At 40.4% G+C, this 19,296-nt stretch overlaps 1 protein-coding gene across 1 annotated transcript in view; it reads right to left on the bottom strand.

Moving 5' to 3' along the window:
- Nucleotides 1–19,296, bottom strand: part of brinp2 (bone morphogenetic protein/retinoic acid inducible neural-specific 2) — a 122,656-nt gene that overhangs the window by 32,952 nt on the left and 70,408 nt on the right. Inside the window, exon 5 of the mRNA XM_027178827.2 lies at nt 8,698–8,803. Coding sequence (XP_027034628.1) covers nt 8,698–8,803 — 106 coding nt within the window. The remainder of the gene's footprint in view (nt 1–8,697; nt 8,804–19,296) is intronic.

Genomic DNA, 19,296 nt, shown 5'->3' with positions numbered 1-19,296 from the left:
GGATGGATAAGAATACTGCAGGAAAATATTAGTAGTATAATGGTAGTTCATAAAAAAGCTAAAACAAAGTGCAAGGGCTCATTTTCCCCATTTTCCCATGATGTACAATAGTATATTAATAAAAAATCCAACATCAAAGTAACAAAGACAGTAAAGACTGGATTCCGTTCAGGAATGCAGGTCCAAGAGACTAAGGGTGCTCTGCCTTGTTTAGTTCGGTTGAATCATACCAGAGTTCGATTGCTCATTTGGTGCAGTTCGTTTGGGCAGGTGAGAATGCAGCAATCGAACTCTGGTGCGCACCAAAAGCGGACCAAACAAGCGTACCGAGACCTCCTTGAAGAGGTGGTGTCTTTACGCTTTCAAACGAACTCTGTTACGGTTCGTTTGTGGTGAGTACATGGTCGAATAGACCTAACTGCAAAAAGTATTGCGCATTTTGGACTAAACCAGCTGCCATAGTGGGTCGTTGGCAATATTTTCGGAAGATAAGCATGTCACAGTTTCGCAAAAGTAATGCTCGCCACCTCCTGAAGTGTCTTGCGATGCGTCTTCGCCGTTTGCAGTGCATTAAAATGATATTTTCAAGCCGTTTCCGGGCTTCATTCTGAAAATTAAGACTTTGCATAGAATGCTGTATACAAGCGATGTAGTAGATTACAACCACGAACATAATTGCAGCGCGCAGTCGTCTCTCCATGGTGTACTGTATGCTGTATTTTCCTGTATTTTCCTCTTTTTGTTTACTTCCGGAGTTTCGTTTGAATTTCCCGCACGTTTATTCTGACCAATCGAGAAGCAGTTTAGGAAATATGCTCAAAGACATGTGGCCAATGAGGTTATTACATGACTGCATTTTGGTTCGTTTCAACTGGTGCGGAACAGAATCATCAGTGTGGTGTGAAAAGGAACCAAAACTGCTAAAAATATACAATGTATAATTTTTTGCTTTTGGTCTGGACCAAATAAACCGAACTATAGGTGTGAAAGCACCTTTAAGCTCTGCTGTATTTCTTTGTTTAGACACAAAAGGGCTAGAATCTCACTCCACTTCTATCAGCAGGTAATTAAATAATACACAGCAATGTATTTAATCTAGAAAAACTTTAGTGAAAGTGAAAATATGTCAAATGTTCACAACAAAAAATGAATAGTTTTAAAGACAAAATCCTCATAGTGTTATGAATGAAACACCTGTCTCGCCTCCCGACCACCACCAGAGGGATCCTTCTCCCGAATTCTAGTGACTTCGGAACTACATCTCCCACAATCCACCGCTCCTGCCATAATTACTCAATTACTGAATTTGAGCCCCATTTCTGTGCGAAGTCTCGATTTGCCTCTGCTGTCGGTCTGAGCGTTTTCCTGTCTGTGTTTTCCTGGTTTTTTGACTCTGTTTTGATTTCATTCCGTTCTATGATTGTTTGCCGCCTGCCCCGACCTCCTGCCTGTATTACTGTTTCTGATTTTTGCCTCTCCTTCGATATCGTGTCTGCTAATTCTGATCTACACCTGTTATACCTTGAGTTTGAATTAAAGAGCGTGCAAATGGATCCTCCGTCCCATGATCAGTCATTACAGAAGACTTCGCCACCATATGATCCAGCCGCTGCCTCACAGCTCTTCTGCCAGGCTCAGCCGGTCAGTGAACTCTGCCAACAGCTGACTCATGTCACCTCGGTCAGGGGTGAACTCGTCACAGCCCTACAGGGCTTGCAGAATGCCCCCACAGCGTCCAGCAGGATCCCCACGACCGCTGACCCACGACTCTCCTTCCCGGAGAAATTCGATGGAGACCCGTCGAGATGCAGGGGTTTTCTTATGCAGTGTTCGCTGTTTGTGACACAACAACCGTCTCTCTACCCCACGGATGCTAGCCGCATAGCACTGGTCTGCACCCTGCTCACTGGAAGGGCTTTCGAATGGGCCACCGCCGTATGGAGAGAGGACGGATCAGTGTTTTCTTCCTTCAACCACTTCCTCGCCCAGTTTCGCACCGTATTCGACCATGTCGCTGACAGGGAGAGCGCAGAGGAGCGCCTCCTGAAAATTTCCCAGGGGAGCCACAGTGCAGCGGAATACTCCATAACTTTCCGCACCCTCGCAGCTCAGACGGGTTGGGAGGAAAGACTCCTCAAGCTCCTCTACCGTAAAAGCCTGAACCATGAATTACAAGCAGAGCTCGCTTGTCGTGATGAAGGAAGGAACCTATCGGACTTTATGGATCTGTCTATCCGACTCGATAATCTGATCCGAACCTGGCGATCACTCACACACTCCCCATCCGCTGCATATTCTGAGTCCCCACATCATGCCCATGCTCATCTCACCCCCGAGGAGAAGAGACGTCACAGACAACACGGGCTTTTTTTTATATACTGTGGTGCGCCCGGGCATCGTCTGCCCTCCTGTCCCGTCAGACCACACAACGAGCAGAGTTCGCTAGTGAGTGTGGCCAGTTTTGTCTCACCACCCCAGACCGGTGCTCGATTCGCTGTGCGCTTGAACTTTCAGGGCGAAAATATTGACTCAGAAGCTCTCATTGATTCCGGTGCATCTGGGAATTTCATCTCAGGGGAGTGTGTCAAAGCCAACGCTATCCCAGTAAGAGAGTGCGATGTCCCCGCAACCGTCGAAGCAATAGACGGTCGACCCGTCAGAGCGGGACGGATAAGATTCGTTACCGAAGAAATCGAGCTATTGGTGGGCCCACATCACAGCGAACCTATCCGTTTCATGTCATCACCTCTCCTCGTCATCCTCTGATCCTAGGATTACCCTGGCTAAAGCTCCACAATCTGGTCATTTCCTGGAGAGAGCCACGGATTATAGCCTGGGATAAAACCTGCGCTCCACATAACCAACCCTCCGAGGCACTACTTCCGCTATGCTCCGCGACCACTGCGCCCGTCATTCCCGCTCTCCCGGCTGAATATCGTGACCTAGTGGAGGCATTTAGCAAGGTCAAGGCCACCCAGCTACCTCCTCACCGTCCCGGCGACTGCAGCATCGAGCTCCTACCCAATGCCACGCCCCCAAAAGGCAGAATTTTCCCGCTGTCACAGCCGGAGACAGAGGCTATGAATGCATACATCGAGGAGGAATTAAAGAAGGGGTTTATTCGGCAGTCTGTGTCACCAGCATCATCCGGCTTCTTTTTTGTAAAGAAGAAAGACGGGGGACTCCACCCCTGCATAGACTATCGAGCTCTGAACGAGGTTACCGTCAAATTTCGTTACCCTCTCCCCCTGGTCCCTTCAGCCCTGGAACAGCTGCGCAAAGCCCGGTTCTTCACCAAATTGGATTTACGCAGTGCTTATAACCTGATCCGCATCAGAGAGGGGGACGAATGGAAGACCGCCTTCTCCACACAGTCCGGCCATTATGAATACTTGGTCATGCCGTTCGGCCTAGCTAACAGTCCTTCAGTGTTCCAATCATTCATCAATAACATGTTCCGAGACATGCTGGATCGATGGGTGATCATTTACATTGATGACATTTTAATATATTCTGAAACCATGGAGGCTCATGTCCAGCACGTGCGTGCAGTGCTGAAAAGACTAATACACCATCAGCTCTATGCTAAAGCTGAGAAGTGTGAATTCCACACAACCTCCACATCGTTCCTGGGTTAAGTCATTTCCGCCGGTGGAATCGCCCTGGACGAGTCGAAAGTGGAGGCGGTGTTAAAGTGGCCCCAACCCCAGACTGTCAAAGAACTACAACGCCTTCTGGGCTTTGCGAACTTCTATCGTCGCTTCATTCGCGGGTTCAGCACGGTAGCGGCGCCACTCACTTCTATGACAAAGAGAACCTCGCCCCGTCTATCGTGGTCACCTGAAGCTATCCGCGCTTTTCACCTGCTGAAGGAGCGCTTCACAACAGCTCCCATCCTGCACCATCCTGATCCCGCTCGGCCATTCGTAGTAGAGGTGGACGCCTCCAGTACAGGTATCGGAGCGGTACTTTCACAACGTCAAGGTCCGGCTAACAAATTGTTCCCATGTGCTTACTATTCAAAAAAACTATCTGCTGCTGAACGGAATTAGGACGTGGGGGACCGTGAGTTACTGGCCATGAAGGCGGCCTTCGAGGAGTGGCGACACTGGCTAGAGGGCGCTCGGCAGCCGTTCACGGTTATCACAGACCATAAGAACCTCGAATACCTACGCTCGGCCAAGCGGATGAATCCCCGTCAAGCACGATGGGCCATGTTCTTCACAAGGTTCCACTTCACGGTAACCTACAGACCCGGTTCAAAGAACATCAAAGCCGATGCACTGTCCCGCCTGAATAACGAACCTGACCAGCCCTCTCAGACAGAGCCCATCATCCCCGAGGCTCTAATTATTGCTCCCATCCAGTGGGACATAATGACCCAGATCTCCCAGGCCAATGTGCTCTCTCCACCTCTGAGCGACTGTCCCACTACCAAGACCTATGTGCCCGAGAACTTACGTTCTCCCCTGCTACGACTGCTACACTCCTCGCCCAGCTCCGGTCATCCCGGTATCTCGGCCACGATCCACCTAGCACAGAATACTTTCTGGTGGCCCTCTCTGTCCCAGGACACCCAAGAGTTCGTGAAGAAATGCGCCGTTTGCAACACATCTAAGTCGTCACATCAGCTTCCGGCAGGCCTGTTGCAACCACTAACTATCCCTCAGCGCCCCTGGTCCCACATCGCCATCGACTTCATCACAGATCTGCCCAAGTCCGATAACTGCACCGTCATCCTCACAGTCGTGGACCAGTTCTCCAAAGCGTGCCGCCTGATAGCCCTACCCAAGCTACCCACGGCATTTGAAACGGCAGAGGCCTTGTGCAATCATGTGTTCCGTTTCTACGGCATCCCTGAGGACATCGTCTCAGACAGGGGTCCACAATTTACCTCCCGAGTGTGGGCAGCTTTCTTCAAGAGATTTAATATCAATGTTAGCCTTACTTCTGGATATCACCCACAATCCAACGGTCAAACCGAACGTCTCAACCAGGAAATTACTCGTTTTCTCCGTTCCTACTGCCACGAGAACCAAACTGACTGGAACAAGTATCTAATGTGGGCGGAGTACGCACAGAACTCACTCACCAAACCAGCAACCGGTCTCACACCCTTTCAATGTGTCCTCGGATACCAACCACCCCTGTTTCCATGGTCCGGCGAAACTTCTGATCTGCCTGCAGTGGATGACTGGTTCCGTAGGAGCGAGGAGACCTGGAGTGTGGCACACCGCCAACTACAGAGAGCCATCCGCCGCCAGAAGCCACAAGCTGACAAGCGCCGTAGACCGCATCCAGACTATCAGCCGGGACAATGGGTATGGCTCTCCACCCGTGACATGCGACTCCGTCTCCCCTGCAAAAAACTCAGTCCCAGGTTTGTGGGTCCATTCAAGGTTCTCGGAAAAAGTTAACCCTGTGGCATACCGTCTGGCGCTACCGCCCAACTACCGCATCTCTCCCACATTCCACGTCTCGCTTCTTAAACCCGCCGACGGCCCGAGAGAGGAGCAAGAGCTGACTGCCGACCCACCAGTGCCACCACCCTTATTGATCGGGGACGAGGAGGCGTACCAGGTTCGCAGCCTTCTAAACTCCAGATGTCGTGGCGGCCTACTCGAGTACCTAGTCGATTGGGAGGGATACGGCCCGGAGGAACGGTCTTGGGTGAGAGCACGAGACATACTGGACCCCTCACTCACCACTGAGTTCCACCAGGCTCACCCAGATAAACCAGCCCCTCGACCTCGCGGGCGTCCCAGACGCCGCACCCATCCTCGCCTCGGGAGCCGCTCGCAGGGGGGGGGGGGACTCTGTTATGAATGAAACACCTGTCTCGCCTCCCGATCACCACCAGAGGGATCCTTCTCCCGAATTCTAGTGACTTCGGAACTACATCTCCCACAATCCACCGCTCCTGCCATAATTACTCCACCAGCTGATATCAATCACCTGCTTCCTATTTAAGCTGAACTTGAACCCCATTTCTGTGCGAAGTCTCGATTTGCCTCTGCTGTCGGTCTGAGCGTTTTCCTGTCTGTGTTTTCCTGTTTTTTTGACTCTGTTTTGATTTCATTCCGTTCTATGATTGTTTGCCGCCTGCCCCGACCTCCTGCCTGTATTACTGTTTCTGATTTTTGCCTCTCCTTCGATATTGTGTCTGCTAATTCTGATCTACGCCTGTTATACCTTGAGTTTGAATTAAAGAGCGTGCAAATGGATCCTCCGTCCCATGATCTGTCATTACACATAGATTAATTAATTGTTATTCAGGCCGATTTGTTTTCTATTAAACTTGATATTTTTTGTGTTCTTCTGCCTGCTATTCCCTTAGTTTTTTTTACAGTCATCTTGCAATTGCTTCGAGTCAGGTATAGGATATTTTGTTCAACAGATCTCCCATCTGTATCAGCTCCTCAAACTGCTAGAGGCTGAGATTCTATTCTGCTTCTCTTGTCACTTCAGAAGAAAGCATCTGCTTAATGATGAACTGTAATTAGATGTCACTTTAAAGTAAATGTAAAAGTAACTTTTGTTCCCTTACTAAAAACTCTTAGGCTCACAGCAATTTTGGCTTTTACTTCATGACTTCCATCCATGTCATATATTCAGAGCCATTTTTTCAGACAGTCATGCACAATAAAGAACCATTTAAAATAGGTTATTTACACACCTTGATACATTTCTCTGATCTTGCTGCTTTCTATGCAATTAAAATGTTTACTTTTGAGAAACATTAAGATAAACTTTGAATCTGATCCAGAACTCAATAGTTGCAATAAGTTTGAAAAGATTTAATGGATGGACTGTTAGATAGATGGATTCATGGATGGATGGATGGATGGATGGATGGACGGTTAGATGGATAGGAAGATGGATGGATGGATGGATGGATGGATGGATGGATGGATGGATGGATGGATTAATAGACAGTTAGATGGATGGATGGATTGATGGATAGATGGATGGATGGATGGAGGGATGGTTGAATGGATGGATGGATGGATGGTTAAATGGTTTGATGGATAAATGGACGGACAGATGGTTAAATGGATGGATGGATGGATGGATGGATGGATGGATGGATGGATGGATGGATGGATGGATGGACAAATTACTTTACTAGAAAGTTACAAAAAAAAAATAAGGGTCCTTGATGAGATTTGCTACTCTAATATTATAATAGTATAGTTATAGTATATGTACTTATACTATATAATATTAAACTATAGCTGAGGAATGTTAATAGAATTGTCAATCAATAACAAAATGACATGAATTCAGATTGATTTATAACAAAGAACAGAGAACAAAAATAGAATGAATCTTGTGTTGTTTCATTATATTACAAAATACAGAATAACAGAATGAGCAGAAAACAGGATGGAGCAAAAAAAAAAAAAAGAAACAATAAAACAACTACCAAGATAATGATGATTTTTTGACATTCAGGTAACAGCTGAGACACAGATAAATACTTTTTTTTTCAGTAACAATATCATGGAGATTAAAGAGAATCATTCATCAGCAATAAAGCATGTGCTAACGTTTATTACAAAACAATTCTGACACTTTAAGGAATTATTGGTTTTATTTTTTTATTATTGGTATATTTTTGGTTTTAAATATGATGCCTTTAAATAAATGTTCCTGTTTGGGAGTTTGCTTGGTTTTAAATGTAATGAGGCATAAATAAAACTATGTTTTGTCATATAAATGAAATGTATAGCTCAACTTCATTCTTCCTAAATGTGATTGTGGTAAAAGCAATACCTATTTTCCCAGTTTGCCTTTCAAGATGCTTGAATGCTTTTAAAAAATATATTTTCTTGTCATATGCTCTCTGTTCAATCAATCTAAATTAAAGTGAAAGGATTACACTGGTCTCCTAGTGCACTGAAAAGCAGTACTGAGAGAACAATAATAAAGTACCCAATTAAACCAGGGTCCCTGAGTACCTTTTGTCTGTCACTACAGCTCATGGTATTATTTATGTCCCACTTTCCCACTAACTCCCATGCCTGTCATTTCTAACTCTCAACCCTAAAGACAGGATAGAAAACCAAAGCCACTGACACAGGCTTGAACTTTCATCGTATTAATGATTTAAAGCCTCTGCTTATAAAATAATGGACTTTTTTTTACCATATTTTTACCGCTTGGCTTGAAACTCTTCATTACTTTGAATTGAATTATTCAAATGTATTTCAAATATTTCTGCGGTTTCTATATTAAATTAATCCAATGTCGAAGTATCATGAATCTACCGAGCATTACAGTAAGTCACATGATTGCTAAATGAGTACAGATCAACTCCATGTTATTCTCACATATGGCGTTATTGCTGTCAGGAATATTATAGCTGTTACATCAATACTGCAAAATATAAAAAACTGTAAATAGTGTCATTTTACTCCATTAGGATGATGCTGATGACAGTTCTCATCAGTTGTATAAATACACCAATCTGTAAATAAATGTTGCTTAATAAGAAAGAAATATTAATCTGTATCTTACACATAAAGAAAGATTAATAATTATTTCATTTACATTATAAGTTTTATATGTCCAATATCCCAACTTTAAAAGGCTGCAAATCCTATTAAAGACGTTCAAGGACTTTTTCCTAGAGTTACAACAGATGTTATGGTATAATCGCACAGCTACACAGGTAAGCAAAAAAAGTTGTCATACCTTTCAGATGGATTTTATTCTCCGGGCTGTGCACCAGCACTGAGCTGACAGAATCCAGGCTGTCGTAGTTACTGCATCCCAGAGGCCCTGTTCTGGTCTCTGTTACCTAGGAAACAAGGGGATATTTTACTGCCTTATTACCGCTGAAATCATGCACCTGTTTGTTGCTCTTTAATAGAAGAAGAGCAGTGAGCCACATGGCTGTTGTCAAAAACAGACCAAAGTCATCTGGAATAAATAGCAAATCTCAATTCGGCATATTTCAACCCATCATGGCTTGAATGGCCATTTTACCCGGCGTTCATTTAAATGGACAAAAATGAGACCTAAAAACTTAATTAATCTAATATGAACATGCATGTGCAAATGTTAATAAGTATGAATCCTCTCTCTCTCTCTCTCTCTCTCTCTCTCTCTCTCTCTCTCTCTCTCTCTCTCTCTCTCTCTGTTTTTTTGTGATTCTAATCCCAGGCTGAAATAATAAGATAACACCATTTATCATTGTATCCTTCTCCACATGCACGTCTTTCATTTTGTCGGCTTTGACAGGCAAGGCCTCCACCCAGAGAGTGGAAGGGAACAGAAGCACTCATAGATTGAAATTAAAGATGTAGGCACAGTGACTTTACAAAACCTGCCAATCTTCTTCTTCATCTTCCTCTGCCAAGTACAGTACATTTATAAACCTATTGGTGGAGTCATGCTTTTAAAGAATTCTGTCTAATATATTAATATCCTCATACCCTTTGCATTAAGATATTAATTCATTTGATAACATTCAGTAAGCACTTTATCCTCTCCGTCCTAATCGATCTAGAGCCTGATCTGGGAAGCAAAAGGCAGGGATATTACACCATAGCACTAATACCCAGGTCTACATGTATTGGTGTTTCATTCCAAAATACAGTGTCCAATGTAGCCATCATAAAGAGGATTAAAATTTATTTAAAGATTTTGAAACCAAAATAGATCTGAATCTGAAATCATTTAAAGCAACTTCCTTTATACAATGGAAAAACTACTAAAATTAAGTTGAAATGTTCAAGATACAATAATAAAGAAGAATCATGAAAACCAATACTGTTAGGATATCAAATGTTCAAATGCTTTATGTATCAAGTACAGTAAAAATCTTAAAGTTTCGATTTGAGGCTGTATATGAAGAGCTCTTTTCCAAAACGCGATAAATGCCAAAATAAGAAAAAAACGAGTTTGTCATGTCATTTTGCTGTGTTGTGAACCTATATACTGCTCCATCAATGTTTCATGCGAAAACGCTATATGTCCTTATTTAAAATGTACTGCAAGATGCAGTTCCTTTTCAAACCGCGATAAGCGCCAAACCTGTATTTTGCCTAAACGCTATATGTCCTCTCGACCAATTAGAATTCGGTGAGCGCTCGACACAATCCAAATAGTAATAACAATTTTGATGGCCTGGATGAGCCAATTATTTTTTTTAATATTTATTTTCTACTATTTATTTTATGTTACTATTTATTTTATTTGGAGGCCATATGTTGCATGTTTTCTTGTTGGTTTATGTCTCTTTTTATATATATATAAAAAAAACATTTTTAAAATGATGGATTTATAGCGTTTTGGAAAAAAATAAAAAGATACTTTGAATTTATATTCCACAAAATTGTTTCATTTAATAATCACTGTTTAACGTGTTCAGACTGAGCCAACAGACCATTTTATCAGGATAAATTGAATATAAACAAAATGTGTGGGTCTAGGTAAAAAAAAAAAAAAGTCATTTTCATAAAAACTATTAAAATGGATTTATAGCATTTTGGTAAAGAGCTCCTCATATATAGCTATAAGAATATAGTATCTGTCCAGTCATACATTTATTTCAACAAAGCAATAAAACTCATTGTACCCAAAATTATTATTTTCTTCAAAGATTCAATTCCAATTCAATTTGTTTTTATAGTGCTTTTAACAATTCCCATTGTCTCAAAGTAGCTATATGGAAGTATAGAAACAGAAGAGAGAAAATAAGTAAATAAATAAATAAATTATAAATATATTATATATATATATATATATATATATATATATATATATATATATATATATATATATATATATATATATAAGAATAAGAATAATAAGAAAAATAATAATAAGAAAAATAAATAAATGAATACAATTAAAGTTTGAAATTAATTTAAAAAAAATGTATTTAAAATAAGTATTTAGGGGGGCACGGTGGCTTAGTGGTTAGCACGTTCGCCTCACACCTCCAGGGTTGGGGGTTCGATTCCCGCCTCTGCCTTGTGTGTGTGGAGTTTGTATGTTCTCCCCGTGCCTCGGGGGTTTCCTCCGGGTACTCCGCTTTCCTCCCCCGGTCCAAAGACATGCATGGTAGGTTGATTGGCATCTCTGGTAAATTGTCCGTAGTGTGTGTGTGTGTGTGAGTGAATGAGAGTGTGTGTGTGTGTGCCCTGTGATGGGTTGGCACTCTGTCCAGGGCAGAGGTGGCAAAAGTACACACATCCTTTACTCAAGTAGAAGTACAGATACTCATTTTTTAAAAGACTCCAGTAAAAGTAGAAGTAGTGACTACAATATTTTACTCAAGTTAAAGTAAAGAAGTATGGGCTCGGACATGTACTTAAGTAAAAAGTCGCCGATACTACTACCTGTTTAGTGTCATGCTGGTAACTGGACGTCATGTTTTATATGTATATGTGTGTGTGTGTGTGTGTGTGTGTGTGTGTGTGTGTGTGTGTGTGTGTGTGTGTGTGTGTGTGTGTGTGTGTGTATGTATATGTATATATATTTTTGGAGCGTGCTGATGGATATTTGTGTTCATCAGCCACGAGTGTTACGAAAGGCACTGATGTAGGGAGTCAGCGTTCACATTCATCCCAAAGGTGTTCAGTAGGGATGAGATCAGAAAACAACCACATATAGCAGGAAAGGTCAGGTGATAATTTTGGAAATATAATGTATACCAAGTGTATCACCAAGGCCATATCCCAAACTGTAGGGAGATTCCAGCTCTGTCCTTGAAAACAACTCAAAATTATTGTGATGTTTTACCAATGACAAAATTAATGTTAATTAAATTAAGCACTTCGTGTTTTTTGGGTTGACACCAGGGGCGGTTCTAGGGTTTCATCTTTAGGGGGTTTTAGCCCTCAGTGAGAATTTAAAACAAGAAGAGTTCTATATTATATATTATATCACAACTCTGGTAATAAGAATAGTGACATTTCATTGCTTTTGCCGTCTTTGCGTCTTTCCGCCGATTAACATTATAGATAAACACCTCCAGCTCTGACTGCGCGTGCACGCTGCGCGTACCTGTGCTTCTCCATTCAAATAAAGCAGACAGCTGAAGGTGCACTATTGAAACACTACAACACACGCGTGTAAAAGCAAAGTAAAAAAATCGCTCTTGGATCAAACGGATAAATAATTTTCTTTCCCATCGACGACATGTCCTGCATTTTAACGTAATTTTTATTGTTTATTTATGAAAGTAAAAATGATCCTTATAGTTTTAGGGTGGCTGAGATTACAGACAGGGGGCTGAAGACACCCTAAAAAAGGGCTAGAACCGCCCCTGGGTGACACAATTCGCAACGCATTCGCCAGGAATCCTTTTTGACGCCGATTATTTCTAACATCTCCCTCATATATGGCCATGTGTGTTCAGGAATGTCCTCGTTGTTAGTTATTTTAACTTCGGTGACTCCCTCTGAATGAACATTAGCCATTCTTTTTGTAGGCGCTGCTCATTGTGCTCCGCTATCCTTAGTCTATGTCTGATAGCCAGTAAATAATACAGTACACCAGTCACATGGGGAAAAGCCGCACAATGATAGGATGACAGGCTGGAAACAGCGCTCAATGAGAAGAAATAATACTAAAAGTAACGAGTCCGTTTTGAAAATGTAAGAAGTAAAAAGTACAGATATTTGTGTAAAAATGTAATGAGTAAAAGTAAAAAGTTGTCCGAAAAATAAATAGTGGAGTAAAGTACTGATACCAGAAAAATGTACTTAAGTACAGTAACGAAGTATTTTTACTCCGTTACTTCCCACCTCTGGTCCAGGGTGTATCCTGCCTTGATGCCCGATGACGCCTGAGATTGGCACAGGCTCCCCGTGACCCGAGAAGTTCGGATAAGCGGTAGTAAATCATTGAATGAATAATTTAACATTTAAAATGCTATACATCTATCCCAATCCCTAATGAGCAGTAATTAAAAACTCCCTGAGATGATACAATGTAGAAACCTTGAGAGGAACCAGGCTCAGAAGAAAACCCATCCTTATTTGATGAATTGGCATCCAAAAGAGAGTGTAACACAGTCTCCACAGCTTAATACTACCGCATGTGTGTTACAAACTGCTCTCATTATCTGCTGCACCTGTTTAAAGTCTCATTGGGATTCTCCTACAATATATTCTCCTAATCTATGTTAGTCTTTTAAAGACAATTCACTACTACTGTATAACAAACATTTCCGAAGTGTTTCCTCGGAACGCCTATACCTAACAAATGTTTTATTAGAATTTGTTAACAATATAAATATATATCAGCTACATAAAAATGAAGGGAGTCACTTGATATAATTTAAGAACAAATCCCAGTACGTACAAAAGATGTTTGTCTTGTAGATGCTATTAGTCGTAATTACTTTTTATTTTTAAGTTTATTAATAATAAGATAAACTGCGCTTACAGTTAACCAAGTGCAGCTTCCCAGTCCTGAGAAAATCGAGGATACCCGAAATTAGGCCACTTCCTTGTTTGAACAACTTTTGGCAAAGTCTGCAAAAAGAAGTCCCCACTACATTAAAAATAAATCAAATGCCAGAGTGAGAGCTAGAAAGTGTTTTGAAAAAGTATGAGCTTTCTATTGACTGGCAAATGAAACAAAGATTTGACGACCCCTACTTTGTCAAGCGCTTGGTTTAATTGAGAAATTTCCATGCTGTAAGATTGTTAGAACTAGTTATGCAAACATATTACATTCACACACAAAGCTTCTCCTTGGAGAGAATATGACTTATATAACAGTCATTGTTTCTGTTAGAAGGATTCAAAATATATTGATTCCCAAAGCGTTAGTAACAAAAAAAAGTGGCCACACTTTAGGTACCTAAAAATATCTCAGTGGGATTTCAGTTCAGTTTTATTTTTTATGTGTATAACACTTTTAACAACAGACATTGGCATGAGGCAGCTTTAAGAAACCAGATGTAGATCTACACTTAGATCTCTAATGAGCAGATGTACAGTATGCCAGAGGCAAGTGTGTCAGGAACAAACTCCATGAGATGACATGAAGAAGAAACCTTGAGAGGAACCTATCCATCAGATTGTGGGATTTTAAATCATTACTAGCTATGTTTTGTGAGGGTTTTGTGAATGTGTCCCAAAATATAGCAGTCTTTATGACTACGGCAGCAGTTTTTGGACATGAATGTTGAGATTTTCTGGAGAATGTGTGATCTGAGTTTTTTTAGGACGCACGATCTTCAGAAAGTCCATGATGAATCATCTACAGTACAACAGCTGAAAGCAAGTCGAGTATAAAAGTTAAGGATTTATGAGCAGCTAACAGTTAAAATGTCTTCAGGAGTAACTGCTCCATCTTCTGAGATTCATGGCATTTAACAGGAATTAGCTTGTGCTATGCTGCCTCACACTGCTGTTACCATTCAATCTTTTATTTATTATATGTGAGGTAAATGTGGTGTGATGCATATTGCCTGCAGTTCAAGTGAACTCTGTACAGAATTAAATGGATCATAAAAATCTTTAGAAAGGTTAGATGCTTGAAGCAACGTAAGCTCAAATCCGAGGACTGCTATTTATAAAAACAATCCATTCTTGGAGTGAGAAATTCCACCACTGACCCTTCATCTCTTGTAATCGGACTTACTCGTACATTTCTTTGGATAAAATATCTGACAGTTCAACAGTTTCTACTGTAAGCGTGAGTCTTAACCCAAGACCTCATTTCTAGCGAACAGAATACCAATGGCACCAAGCTGGATATATACTGGATATATAAAGTAAGATACACTTATAAAATAAATTCCTGTGAAATAAATTCTTGTGAAATATTTCAAATTAAAATTTAAATAATGCGCTGAAAAAATGAGTACTGCTTTTTCATATTTTTTTTAAATATTTCAGGCAAATTTTGTCTCATTTTGCACTGATCAGTTAATAAAACTGCAATCCTACAGCATACGTGATCTTATTTATCATTAGTGCAATGCTCAAATCTGGAAAAAGTGAAGATTTACTCAAATTTTTTACTTTTTTAATATTTTTTTTTACTATCCAAATAATGGGGAATTGTATTATAAGGTACATTTCACAGTGAAGCAGCTGCAACACTCCATACTATATTTAAAACAAAGTCATGTCATGCTATATGTTGTCATGCAGTTAAGTGATATTCATAGTCTTGTGAACTGATACTGCAAATGCTTCATATGAGTTTCATGAAGGTTTTCTGCAGTGTGCTGAATGATGCATGTGCTGAACTTTCAGTCCTTGCATTTCCACAGTGTATTGGAGTCCATGAAAACTTTTCGAATATCTTTCACATTCTACAGAGCAGAACACAAGGCTCCAGGAGTAAACATTTGATTCATTTCCAATTTTTATTTCTCTGAAATTCTTTTTCTTAAGAAATCATTTTGAAATATTTTTTCAGCTTTTCCATTATTGATATTAGAAAGGTACAACAAATAAAAAATCTTAAATAGTCACATTTTGAAAGCTTGTTTCTCGATTTATACGTGGAACATTTATTTATAGCTTAATCATAGAAAGATGGCATCATTGGATCCATGTACGTGTGTTATATTTAAAAGATTTAACGATGACATGACATTTGGCAATATACCTGTCAATCTGAGTCAAAATGCTGTAAAACGTTGCTTATCCATGAGCTTGCACATGTTTTTAAGACCACACCTTGGAAAGGAAGGGAAGGACAAGTAAAGGCGACGTTGATAAATGAGGTACTCTGTTAAGCCCACATTATCAGTTTAGCCAATTTAGTGCCACTTGTTTTTGTGTCTTTTAAAATTTGACCACTGCACATGAATAATAAACACACTCATGTAGTGGCTCAGCAGATTTATCGGCCATGTAATTGATGTGTCATTTAAGTCAATTACCAAAATATACATGTACAATTACAATGTCAACAAAAGTTGTTGTTGTATGATGGCTGCATTTGGCTGTAATTTTATAGCCAAAGCACTAAACCGGATATCACAACATTTAAAAATCATAATTTTACATCCATTAATTTACAGATTCCTAGAATATACAGATGCCTTATGTCTTTGTTCATTGTTCAAATGTCTAAACTACTAAAATCTACAGTAAATCCTAAACTGATGCCCACAATCACAGACAGCTCTGTAGTCTGGAGTATTAGCTCATGTAGCTAAGAGAGGGTGTAACTGAGGGGTATTTAATAGGCTGAATCCAGTCAAACGAGATATTTGAATTACATTACATTATATTCATTTGTATAATATTAGCTAGGTGCATGCTAATGTTGTTCTGCAACTTTATTGTAACTTCGTTGCTACAAAGTCAATCTATATGCACATAATATGCACAGTGCTTATTAACTTTGATAATAAATGATCCCACTGTTGACACAATGTAGACAGCTGTTTAAATCCTGTGCATATGTTCAGAAAACTATGTGTCTCAGAGACATTACTGAAACAATGCTAAAAATGATTAATCTTGGCTAACATTTAGCACTATAATGATGTTCATAAACTAAATCACCATTCTAGTTCTTCCATATTTAACTGCCCAGGACATCAAATAAACGTTGTTCAATCTCATTTTATTGTCTACCAGCTGCTACAGAAAGAAGCATATTAATCAATCAGGGTTACATATTTTTCTTGCTTCGGCTTGAAAGCGATTTGCTCGCTACCTACAGTATGCTTGGAGCAAATCAATGTAAGCAGCAATGAAATATTGGAGGTCTACTGCAGGATGAGATGAAGATAGGTGGATCTGGCTTTATAAAGTAAGAGATCTTTCCTTATATTATTAGCATATTATTGCTAGCATGTCATTTTACGTACTTAATGGAACTGTCCTAAAGGTAATTTATTTCTGATGCCTGGTAACGTTATTAATTTAGCAAGGTTGGCTGATGGTCTATCATGCCTTAAATAATAAAATGAAAAAAATCGGAACATCACCACAGATCCTCTTGCAATCCTCTGCAATATCTGCAATATCCTGCCATCTCTCTTCAGGTGACTGAGGTGCTTTAGTATTTCCCCAGTTCATAAAGCAGTGTACAATAAACATAGAAATTCATAGAAAAACGCATAATTCAGAAACACATATAGTGTTTGTAATAACACAATAAATCCTCAAGAATTCAATGAACAGTACTGTGAACATAAACAAAGCTCACTGCACAAGGTGTAACTACTCATGTGTAACTACACACACACACACACACACACACACACACACACACACACACACACACACACACACACACACACACACACACACACACACACACACACACAGGCAGTGTGACAGGGAACTTCCACAATAAGACACCATGCTCCAAGAGCATCAAACATTACTTCTGTAAGGCCTTCGACAGTAAATTAATATAATAACTAATTACTTGAACTAAGTCACAATGACTACTTTGGTGTCTTGACTGTCACACTGCAAAAAAGGTTGGTGTGATATGATATCTAGCTAACAAGCCAGTTAATTATTCACTTATACATTTTCTGTAGTGGTTATCCTACACAGGGCTGAGGGAAGGCTGGAATCTATCCCAGGAGACGTGGGCCACAAGATAGGGGACACCCTGGACATTCACACACACTACAAACAATTTTGAGAATATGATCAGCCTGAAACACGTGTATGAACATGTTTGGGGAAGGAAACCACAGTCCTTGGAAGAAAACCCCGAAGCATAGAGAGAACTTGCAAATTCCACTCACGCACTGTGGAGACAGGAGTCAAACCTTCAGCCCTAGAGGTGCGAGGAAAACATGCAAACCTCCGCTCCACCATTGTACACACAGCTACAAGGCATTAAAACTCAAAAGAAAAGACTCAACATTGTAGATAATATAGTAAATGACTTTACCTAAAGTACACTGCTTTTAAGCATTTATTTTTTTCCTTTTTCATACAATTGTGATAATGCCATGATTCATCTTGAGTTGGTTGGTTGGTTTGGTTTGTATTTTAAACAAATTCTGTAATATAAATGGACTAAACAAAGAGATCGCTCTTCTTCAAGTCCTTTGAAGAAGTGGTGCTCAGTGTCTGTCTCTATTCTTTCGCTGTTTAGAAGGCTAGGGGAAAAACAAACCTCCAACCAAATGCTTGAGTTTCAAATACAGCCATCCGAGTAAAACAGCATCATCTTTCCACATTCACAGCATGAAACAGGATACTTTGTTAGAACTGTTATATTTATATGAATGAATAATGCTGTTATTTTCTTACATGCACTATTTAAACACCCATTTATATGACTTCCTAAATCTTAAAAACAACAAGCACCCTGTAACTGAACAGTGTAGTACTGTGGCAATATTTTCACATTTCCAGTTTTGCAGATTCTCACCAAATCCATCAAGCCCGGGTGCATGTTCAAAGGTAGTGTGAATACGGCGCATTCCCTCAGGAGCAATAAGCTGAGCTGGCTGTGGACTGAGTCACAGGCAAAATGCATATGGGAGATGCTCATTTATCAAAACTGCCTGTGCTGATGGGACGTTTAGCTAAGGACTGCGAGTACGCTGCATAGGCTTGAATTCCGATGTTTAGGAGTCTGCCAAGTGTGACAGGATTTTAAGCACAGACTCTCTGCACTTCATTGGACCTGACAGCTGACATTATTTAGACACCATTGCCACTTCTCTTGGCAGCACTAGCTATCTACATCCATCTCCAGACAGATGAGGTGAAGGGTCCTCTTCCTCTCCTAGTTAAAATCATTGTGTTTGCTCTGGGGACCTGCTCATGATCGCCCAGTTTTTATGACAAGATGTAGTGAACTGGTCTGTGTTACAGCAGAGTGCTGCGATTGTGCAATGTCTTTGCTATTTTTGTGACTCTCCTTGTTTGGGAAGGAGAGACTAAACAGATAGGTTTAAATGCCCTTGAGCATTTTCACAAAATCCATGGCATCTATAATCTAACACTTCAGCTCATGTTTTTTTTTTTCCCCATTACAACTTTTCCATGTTCCAGGTCAGAGCTCAGAAAGAATGTCAGCTGTGTCCTATGCAGAGGTGACTATTAATAATATGTCATTTTGACAAATGAATATATTTGGAGGGTGCTTCATGTGTAATTGTATTATTAGGCCAATATTATTGAAGCAGAACCAGAAGCAGAACTACATGGCAAAAAGATGAATTATACTCAAATTGGAGATCTTAACCCATTCTCCATAATGACGACATGTACCGTGCAGACAGTTCTGACACCATGGCTTTTCATTTCATGATAATATGTAGAACTAAGAGCTTTTAATGTCTTAAAGCTATCCAGCAAGTGTCACAGTCTGCTCTTTACTCTG

This window comes from Tachysurus fulvidraco, chromosome 1 (genome assembly GCF_022655615.1).
Source record: "Tachysurus fulvidraco isolate hzauxx_2018 chromosome 1, HZAU_PFXX_2.0, whole genome shotgun sequence".
Lineage (NCBI taxonomy): Eukaryota > Metazoa > Chordata > Actinopteri > Siluriformes > Bagridae > Tachysurus > Tachysurus fulvidraco.
Note: the sequence above shows the minus strand (reverse complement) of the source record. Positions and strands in the feature narration are given on the sequence as shown.